The sequence below is a fragment of the Dryas octopetala genome, chromosome 6, assembly GCF_963921425.1.
Source record: "Dryas octopetala chromosome 6, drDryOcto1.1, whole genome shotgun sequence".
Lineage (NCBI taxonomy): Eukaryota > Viridiplantae > Streptophyta > Magnoliopsida > Rosales > Rosaceae > Dryas > Dryas octopetala.
Window position 1 is genome coordinate 3307835 of NC_141371.1, and position 10578 is coordinate 3318412.

The following is a 10578-nucleotide window of genomic DNA, read 5'->3' on the forward strand; positions in this document are numbered from 1 at the left end:
CTGATTCAGGATAAGAAATTGGGTCATCTTCTGGTGTCATAATTTGAACTTTTAAGCATAGAAAATGACCAATTAGATTTATGTTCTCAGAAGGAAGTGAAAGCTGCATTTTCCCAGAAAAAGAAAAAGAAAAAGAAAAGAGTAGCTAGAAAGCTCCATTTAGGATAGTTGAAAACCACTGTATCATGCATTTTCCTTTGGCAGGTTACAAGAGCCTCCTCTGTTTTATCCAGGAAAGATCTGTTTGTGAGCATTGTAGCGGTGGAAAAGACGACAATTGCTTTGTCTTTTTCACAATTCGGTCTAAGCAGTGTTCGTTTTGGATTGGTCTATCTTCACCTTTCTTGAATGGGGGAATTAAAACTGGCTACGTGTGACCAAGCAATTGATAAAGTGAGGTGCTCCTGTATCTGTTTGCTTGAAGGCCCTGTTTATTGGAGAAATTAAGGGTCCAACTTGATGGCCCAAAGGGCCAAAATACATGTTTGAAGATGATAGTTCATTTTTCCATTGTATACCCAACTAACTACCAACTGCGCTTAATAAGGTAACCCACCGACTTTCTATTGTATCATTGAAATCAATGGCTAACAACCATGGAGATGAAAGTTTGCTCAAATCCCCCTGCAAAGTTTGGACTTTCGACCAAAATCAAGATTTCGTCTACGTTACAATGCATATCATACAAACACATTTGATTGTGGATCAACCCGTCAACATTCAAGTGTTAAAAACGTGTTTGTTTAGTAGAATTTTTCAAACCCCATGCCATATCAAGGATTAAGAATGATACAACTTCCAATTGGGATTTAATGACAAAATAACCCTTTGCATATTAAAAGTTGATTGTATTGAATGGGTAGATTACCCATTTAAAAGAACAATTTTATGAATTAGGAAAAAAGACTGAATTTAGTCAACAAGCTAATTGTATTGAGTTAAAGGGACTGGCCAGATTAAAATCTGATCATTCGACACCTACTCTTTAATGAGACAATCACCCCCATTCAATGTCTGGTACCAAATTATAGTATCCAATTTCAGTTCAATAAATTCAAGGGCATTTATCCAACAAATTCTTGGCAGGTGCCCAAAAATTAAAGACAGGCAACAAGAAGAGCCATTCATTTATGATATGCAGAAAGAAAGCTAAAACAATTGTTCCTATAAATGGCAAATTCAATCTACTAAATAAGTGATAAAAATTTACATCTCCGGTCAAGGTTGCCTTGATAACTGATTAGAAGGCCAAATTTTGTGTTTTTGAGGCAAAATGGTCTTATGATCACTAGATAAAGACTAGGGAAATTTGACTTCTACTACCATAACAAGTCAAAGTCTTGAGATGATGCAATCAACAACCAGTGAACCCTCTAATAGTTGATACTCCAGGTACTCATAGGAAATCTTTTCTAGTTTCACCAGGAATCACAATTGTAAAGCCTGCCAAGAATACACAATTAGTCAACAATCAGTTAAAGATCAATAACAATTACATATTTTCGACACAAGAACATATTTGATTGTGCTAATTACTAGCATCAGCATTTGACACTAACACTATAAAAAAAATGTGTTGTCATCAAACCCCCAAAAGACACATGGAGTGGTAATCAGCTGGGCAGGTGGAACTGCAGCTCTTACTCTCATTCATTTATGAATAACTGTCATGCACCAATCCATTTATTGAAATTTAGGAAAGGCCCCTAAGTTACTTGAAAGAGTAATTCTACTCGCTTAAATTTTCCTTAGGTTCTAAATGTTAAAGGATTTAGGTGTAGTTTTCTTTTTTGTAATAACTGTCCTATTAAGTAAGTTTGGGTAGGAGTAAACTTACTATTAAAATTTCATTGAAAGTTTGGTGCGGTGAGTGATTTTCACTCTACCCAAGTTTTCTAAATCATATAGGAAAAATATGAATCCAGCAAAAGTTTGAGACCTGGATATAGTTTGCTAGGACAACAATGTATTTGATAACTATGGACAAGACCTTTCCACATAATTTAGCCACTAAACAGTTAAAACCAACCGATTTGGAAAAAGGCTCTTTGAACATATCCTTGGGTGGTTGTTCCCAATTTGTTCAATTTTTTGTTCACTTATTGTATTGCCATCTCCAACTTCTGCAAACAGCTACATCTTGACTAAAGTTTTTGGAAGATGCTATAGAACTCAACTATATGTTATTTTCCCAAGAATAGCAGAAATTCTCCCTAGATTTTGAAAATAAAAAAGGTCAATGTTTGCCCAATGCTTGTTACTTTTGTGGAAAAACCTTGCACATAGCAGGCTAGGATTCAGAATTTACAGAACCTATTAAACACTAAAACAAAATAAAAGCTTGATGATAATAAAATAGATGAAAGATAGTCATACCCGAGAAGGCATAACCCATTTGCCCTCAATCCAGTCCTGATGAAGCCTTAACTCAGAGTGCCGAAATTCAATTTCCTCATATGTGCTCCTAAAGTAGACTATGTACCTTGAGCCACTAAAAACCTTAGAAATCACACCCACCCACCAACCATCATTGTACAAAGCATCAACCTCTTGAAGCAAACTGAAATGATCAACAACAGTTTCTGGCGGATAAGGTCGTATGTGCAGGGTGTCAACCTCTTCTCTCAAGAATGCTGAATCATCATCTGTTCTTAAGCTCTGGTACTCGATAAGGAACTTGTCCTTTCTCACAGCTTCCACTACAGTTGCAGCAAACCAAGCACCATGAAAACCATCTTCATCACTGCTAACCTCAACTAGTGTTCCCTTGGGAAAGTTCTCATGAGTTGGCACTTTCTGCAGTTTAGAAATCCAAGCTTGTGAAATACAGAAATGAGAAAAGATGACCAACGAGAATGTGCCCGAAAAAAGAAGCAGAAAGCATAAGCAGAAGAAACATATGACTACGAAGAATTTGCATATAGACTGAACGCATACTTGTTCCGTAGTCAAGATATCCAAAGAATAAAAAGAGAGAAAAATGAAAAATGTTAGCTATGCAGCTACCAGATTTAGTTTGTAACAAAATAAAAAATTGCATCAAGCTTCGGGGAAACAATTGTTATCATAAATTAACTCATTGCACCCGTATTCCTCAAGCAATGAAATGTCTCAACAATCCATTCTAGCTTGTTCTATTTAAACAACTACAAGGCTAACAGCCCAAAATTGGTATACAAAAGACAACAGAGAAAATATCATTTTTTATATTATCTTTTAAATTCACAATTACCCAATTGAATATAGTTAAGTTCTTTTCTTTTTAGCCTGAGAATATATTGAAGTTTCAAATCTTAAAACCTGTAGGAACCATAATTAATGTGAAACTCTAATGCTCAATTTTAATGGAGTAAACTGAACCTCAATTTTTAAAGGTACTAGCTGCATTCCTATGGTTTGAAAAGTAATAAATTAAAAAGAAAAAAATCTTAAAACTTATCGGCAAAGGGTCTCGCTTCATTTTATTACTGATCGGAGTGCAAGAAATCTGTTGCAACCTCTTTACCTCATATATACATTTTACATTTTTTTAAAATTTTTTTTTTTACAACTTGTTGGTAAAGATCATATTTACTCAAACTCAGTCATTCTCCAACAAATAAATAGAAAGCACCTCCTTTGAGCCAGTGTCACACAAACTAAACAAGCAAAGCCCACGACGAAACCCTTTAAGAAAAACAGAGATTAAGAGCTGCAAAGTTTTTCTTACCTCTGTTTCTTCTCCATTTCCTCCCAGACGAGGCGCCCAATTCTCGGGTTTGCCTTTGCGTTTTGGAGGCATTTTGGGATTTCGGGTTTAGGGTTTTACTGTGAGATATCGAGAAAGTTCAGACTTTTTTAGTCGTGGGCATTTCTGCTTTGTGGCAATACTTGAGTAATACGTGTCAAAATTTTATTGGCGGGGTTTTATTTTGGCGGGATTGCAGAGAAGGAGAAAGTTTACAAGTATTGTCAGTTGGGTTTCATTCAAAGTCCAAACCTTTAGCTTTCTCTCCCTCTTAATGAGTTTGACTAAACTGAAACCTCTGTCTTTAGCTGCAAAATCAACTTTGAATCACAAACCCATGTCCAAAATAACCATAAATTTGTCAATTTTAGAGACCCATTTGCCCAAATGCCAAAATCTCAAGCAGTTTAACCAAATACTCTCTCAGATGATCCTCACTGGCTTCATTAGGGACACATATGCTGCAAGTAGAGTCCTCAAATTCTCCACTGGCTCACCCTTCATTCACAATATTGATTTGTCCCTAAGAATTTTCAGTAAAATTGATAACTCAAATGCGTTCATTTGGAACACTATGATGAGAGCTTATATACAAAGAAACTGCCCTCGAAAGGCTTTGAATCTTTATGATTTGATGTTGTATAAGAATGTGGACCCTGACAATTACACTTACCCAATTCTAGTTCAAGCGTGCGCCATCCGGGTATCGGAATTTGAAGGGAAACAGATTCATGGTCATATTTTCAAGATGGGGTTTGATTTAGATGGTTATGTTCAGAACACATTGATCAATATGTATGCTGTTTGTGAGAATATGAGCAGTGCCCGTAACTTGTTTGATGAAAGTCCTGTTTTAAATTCGGTGTCTTGGAATTCAATTTTGGCAGGGTATGTTCGGGTGGGGGATGTGGAAGAGGCAAAGTTTATATATGATCATATGCCAGAGAGGAGCACAATTGCTTCGAATTCTATGATTGTGTTATTTGGTAGGACAGGTTGTGTAACTGAAGCTTGTCGGTTGTTTAATGAACTGCCCGAGAAGGATATGGTTTCATGGAGCGCATTGATTTCTTGCTATGAGCAAAATGAGATGCATGAGGAGGCCCTGGATATGTTTCTGAAAATGATTGCTAATGGAATTATGGTGGATGAAGTTGTGGTAGTCACTGTTCTTTCTGCATGTGCACACTTGACAATTGTCCAGACAGGGAAGTTGATCCATGGGTTAGTTGTGAAAATTGGAATCGAAACGTACGTTAATCTTCAAAATGCGTTGATTCACATGTATTCAAGCTGTGGGGAAATAATGGCTGCCCAAAAACTGTTCAATGTAGCCTACCACTTGGATCAGATATCTTGGAACTCCATGATATCAGGGTACTTGAAATGCGGTTTGGTCGAAAATGCTAGGACATTATTTGATTCCATGCCTGAGAAGGATATAGTCTCTTGGAGTGCAATGATATCAGGTTATGCTCAACATGATTGGTTCTCAGAAACTTTGGCATTGTTTCAGGAGATGCAGCTTTTTGGAATTAGGCCTGATGAGACCACTTTGGTGAGTGTTATCTCGGCTTGCACTCATTTATCTGCCCTTGACCTGGGCCAATGGATTCATACTTATATAAGGAAAAATGGCCTTAACATTAATGTCTTCTTGGGTACGACCCTTATAAACATGTACATGAAATGTGGGTGTGTGGAAAACGCATTGGAGGTTTTCCAGGGGACGGCTGAAAAGGGGGTTTCCAGTTGGAATGCTCTTATTCTTGGGTTTGCTATGAATGGTTTGGTGGAGAAGTCACTTGGAATGTTTTCAGAGATGAAGACATGTGGTGTGGCACCTAATGAGATAACCTTTATGGGAGTTCTTGGAGCTTGTCGACACATGGGCTTAGTAGATGAGGGGCGTCGCCATTTTGATTCCATGATCCAGGAACACAAGATAGAACCTAATGTTAAGCATTATGGATGCATGGTTGATCTTCTAGGACGTGCAGGTATGCTCAAGGAGGCAGAGGAACTCATTGAGAGTATGCCTATGACACCAGATGTTGCCACTTGGGGTGCCTTACTGGGGGCTTGTAAGAAACATGGGGACCATGACATGGGGGAGAGGATAGGAAGAAAGCTCATTGAGCTTGAGCCTGACCATGATGGGTTCCATGTATTGCTGTCCAATATATATGCTTCAAAAGGTAATTGGGATGATGTTTATGAGATTAGGGGAATAATGATGCAACATGGGGTGGTAAAGACCCCGGGTTGTAGCATGATTGAAGCAAATGGAATAGTTCATGAATTTCTAGCAGGAGATAAAAAACACCCTCGAATCAAAGAGATTGAGGATATGTTGGATGAAATGGCTAAGAAATTGAAGATGGAAGGTTATGCACCAGATACAAATGAGGTTTCCTTTGACATTGATGAAGAAGAGAAGGAAACTGCTCTTTTCAGACATAGTGAGAAACTAGCAATTGCCTTTGGGCTTATTGCTACCAGTCCACCAACACCAATAAGAATAATAAAGAATTTGCGAATATGTAATGATTGTCACATGGCAGCAAAGTTCATCTCGAAAGCTTTTGGTCGTGACATTGTGGTGAGGGATCGACATCGCTTTCACCACTTCAAGCAGGGATCTTGTTCTTGCAAGGATTATTGGTAGCAGATTACATAACCAAGTTGGTTTGAACATTATTCATCTTGTTAATGTTAGTTTGTACTTTCGAACTTGTCTAGTTCTGCCAAGAACTAGATAGGCATGGTCTGGCACCAACATGATGCTTTGCATTCAAGCTGCGTTCTGCGACAACACCAAATAAACAAGCACCCAAAGAAAGGTTCTCAGCTTTGGGGGAATAGACCACCTCCAGATGAACTCCACTTCCAGTCAGGGAAAGCTTCTTGATGGACCAAGGATAAAGTAAGCAGACTTAACAACAACAACAAGAATACTCTTAAATCTTAATGATCATACTAGAATGTAAAATAGGGATACTTAAATGTATTCTCGGAAGTAAGTGATGCAGAAGCTTCTGTTTCAAAACACACACACACACACATTCAAGGACTTCAAAATAAAAATTGTATTACTGTCAGTAGACTAGATCAAAGTGTTGAGGAATAACAGCAGGAAGAAAATGTTGAATGTAAATTAGATAAAAAAAAACACAAGAAAATCGTACAAGATATATTCACCAAATATGGATTGACTGATCTAAAAGACCATATTCCTAATCATATACATTTGGTGCACTGATCATCGTCATCATCAATTGTCTTTGATTCTTTGTGTAATACCTAGTTCTTAATTATTAATTTTCTTGTTTGATTTAATAGAGGGGGTTTTATTTAAGGAATTGGACTTTGAAGAGGTATGGTCCTCAAAAGGAAACTACAAGAATAAATTATCAATGACTGTAGCTTTTTGCAAGTATAAATGTGGGGAAAAATTACATACAAAAAGTTGAGCTAAGAATAAAATACAAAATAATTGGGTTCAATAGTCTTCCAAAAAATAAAAGCAATTTGAATTTTGATCAATTAAGTGCCAAAAAAAAAACTCATATTGGTATGTGACATTTTCTGCACCAAAAGGATCAATTATCCCACAACCCAAAGTATTTTAGGAAAATATAATCCAAATGAATATACCTGATACCCACAACCCAAGGCCATGTCTATTGAACTAGGACAAACATCTTTTTATGAACGCAGATGGAAGCTTTCTAATCTATAATTTACGAGTTTTTTCTTTTTTCATCAATACAATCGCAGATTTTCCCATAGTCTATGGCTTTGGAAACAAATTAAAATTCTGCGGAAAAATTTAGGCGGAGTGTTTTCTAGGGTCTAGGCTGAGGGTTTTGTGAAGATTCTCCTAATGAGAAACATACTGATATATAAAGCATAATCTTCACGGCTTCACTAAACCCAATTAACCAATTTTTTTTAAACCAAATACAGTTGCTAATCTGTTCCTAACACTCCTTGTTACACATGTGTTACTCCAGTGAACTTGGAGGCTAGTTTTCCTCCTCCCACTGGCCCTTTCTTTCATTGGCTTTAAATAAATAAAACTGGTTATCTTTGCAAGAAAGGCCCTTGAAACTGACTTCTTCGAGCTCTTCTTTATCATGTTGTCCAGTATGATGCTTGTTTACAAGAATCCAATGACATTCCAATATCCTTCTGTTTTCTCAATAAGATGTTTCAGCTCCCTGACTTCACCTTCTGTTCAAGTTCCATCATCTAGGTCATGTTTAGAGCAATCTAAATCAGTTATGTACTCTGCTTCTTTCATATGCCAAATCAGGATATCCAAAATTCCATACACCCACTTAATATGAGAACCCACCTCATCTCCTACAACAAAACTATACACCTGGTTTCTTACCTCAATCCAACTCCTTCCTGTTTCTTTCTTATTACCCATACCTCTCATCAACTTCCTCATCTTTGCAAACTCTCCCCATTTACCTTCAGATGCATAAATATTTGACAGCATCACATATGTGCCCACCATATTTGGCCTCAAATCTAATATCCCCCGAGCAGCCAGTTTTCCCAAACGTGGAAGCTTATGTTCTTTACAAGCCCCAAGAAGTGCACCCCAAACAGACTCGTTAGCCTTAAATGGCATACTCTTTATTAATTCATAAGCCTCCTCAGCTCTCCCAGCACGGCCTAGCAAATCCACCACACACCCATAAATGTCCTGATCTGGAGTAAGTTTATAATCATTTACCATCGATTTGAAATACATCAAGCCTTCATCAATGAGTCCAGCATGGCTGCAAGCACTCAGAACAGCCATAAACACTATTCGGTCAGGTCTAATACCTGACTTTACCATCTCACCAAACAATCCAACAGCCTCTTTTCCATATCCATGAGCCCCATACCCAATCATCATGGAAGTCCAGGAGACTAAATTTCTACGAGACATTTCACTAAAAATTTTGTGTGAGTCGGCTATGCTTCCACACTTGGCATACATGTCAATAAGAGCATTAGCCAATGCCAGATTCTTTTCAAGGCCTCTCCGAATAATTCCACCATGAACTTGTTCCCCGCAGTTCAAAACTGCCATGTTAGCACAGGCGGATATAACACTGGTAAATGTGAAGCAATTCGGACTAAAGCCTTCTGAGTCCATATGAGAAAGTACACGTAGGGACTCCCTAGGTTCAAATCTTTCATATCCGGAAATTAAGGTGTTCCATGTGATCAAATCTCTTTGAGTCATTTCATGGAAGTACTGATTTGCCTCTGATAAACAACCAAACCTGCAATACATATCCAGTATGGAATTCATGACAGGAAGATTGGACTCAAATCCATGTTTAATCACTGCTGAATGTATTTGCTTGCCAAAAGTATGCCAGCCAATTGAGGCACAAGCTCGAATTGCAATTGAAAAGCTAAATGGGTTCAGTTCCGCTTCCTCCTGTTTGCCAATACATTCAAAAAACAAAAAAAATTAGGCACATTGCATAAAGTTATGCAAACTGATCCGAAGACTGAATTCTTCTATGAAAATGAAATTTTCTGCGCACATGCTGTAACAAGATACAAAATAAATGTAGCATTCTCCTAAAACACAATTAGTTTAATGAAATGTAAGGATGATTCAGCCACTTACCAGCAACATTTTCCGGAAGACTTGAAGCCCACCATAGCCATCACCTCTGTGAGTGAAGCCAGTGATCAAAGTAGTCCATGTAACAGCATTCTTTTCATGAATATCCTTAAAGACTATGCAAGCATCGTCCATGCTAGCACAACAAGTAGCATACATGTCCATGAGTGCATTTTCCACATACATGGAGCCCTGCATCCCATGCTTAACAGCCGACCCATGAACCAATGCACCACATGAAAGAGCTTTCATGCCTTTACAAGCCTTAAGTACACTAGAAAAAGTAAAAGCATTTGGGTTCATTTCATTCTTCACCATCTCACAGAACATAGTCCATGCATGGCTGTGGTGACTGCAAGACGTGTACCCAGCAATCATAGCTGTCCATGCAACCACGTCTCTCTCAGGCATTTCATCGAACAGCATACGTGCTTCTTTGGTTAAGCCCTTTTCAAAGTATGATTTAATTAAATCTGTGGCTAAAATATGGGGACCCTTTCGTAAAAATGGAGGGTTTGATTGGATGGTGCAGTCCTGGGCCCACTGAAGTGAGTTTCTAATTAAGGGTGGTATGGGGTGGAAATGAGACCTGGATAGTATTTTTTGTGTGCTCATTTTCTATTGCACTTGCACATGATCAAGTTTTCAAACTCCAACTTATGAACCAAGCTATAGAGTTGATGCTTGACCACAAAAACAAAAAAAAGCTTTTGAGTTGTTGAATATTTATCGAATAAATGGGTTCATATCCCACAGGACATGCCCATTATACAATATTCATGAGACGGGCTAATGCCCAACATTTTTTTTTGCCTATAATGAATGTGGGTGAACCCTTATACAAGCATATGAGATTTCAATTTTGGAATTCCTATAATTATTTATAATATATATTCCTTTTTTTTTTTTTTTTTTTTCCAGAGAAGTGAGGTTTGAAATTTGGGACTTCTCTCAATAATAAGTAAAGAAATGTTACTAAATTAATAACTAGTTGATAATAATATTATCATGTTATGTTGGTACCCCTCTAGAAGAAAACATTTCACATATGAGTTTATAATATTAACTTTGTACTTATGTTAACGATATCATCATACCTTTATTTATTTTAATATAAATTCTTAACACGAACAACATTTACATCATTTGAATATGTTTTATATATCATTATCAAATCATTTAGATCTAAATTTGAGATACAAATTTA

The 10578-nt window shown here is 37.2% G+C and overlaps 2 protein-coding genes and 1 pseudogene across 2 annotated transcripts; 1 reads left to right on the forward strand and 2 right to left on the reverse strand.

Moving 5' to 3' along the window:
- Window positions 1-1097: 1097 nt before the first annotated feature.
- Window positions 1098-3921, reverse strand: LOC147281158 (protein AGENET DOMAIN (AGD)-CONTAINING P1-like). Its single transcript, XM_086247921.1, has 3 exons — window positions 3710-3921; window positions 2377-2796; window positions 1098-1443 (listed from the first exon to the last, which is right to left on the reverse strand). The coding sequence occupies exons 1-3, from the start codon at window positions 3779-3781 to the stop codon at window positions 1429-1431; spliced, it is 507 nt and encodes a 168-aa protein (XP_086104047.1). The 5' UTR covers window positions 3782-3921; the 3' UTR covers window positions 1098-1428.
- A 78-nt stretch (window positions 3922-3999) lies between these two features.
- Window positions 4000-6620, forward strand: LOC147281159 (pentatricopeptide repeat-containing protein At3g62890 pseudogene; annotated as a pseudogene).
- An 867-nt stretch (window positions 6621-7487) lies between these two features.
- On the reverse strand, window positions 7488-10048 carry PGN (Tetratricopeptide repeat (TPR)-like superfamily protein). The gene is made up of 2 exons (XM_086248860.1): window positions 9375-10048; window positions 7488-9179 (listed from the first exon to the last, which is right to left on the reverse strand). Exons 1-2 carry the CDS (start codon window positions 9984-9986, stop codon window positions 7968-7970), a joined length of 1824 nt encoding a protein of 607 aa, XP_086104986.1. The 5' UTR covers window positions 9987-10048; the 3' UTR covers window positions 7488-7967.
- Between the last annotated feature and the right edge of the window lie 530 nt (window positions 10049-10578).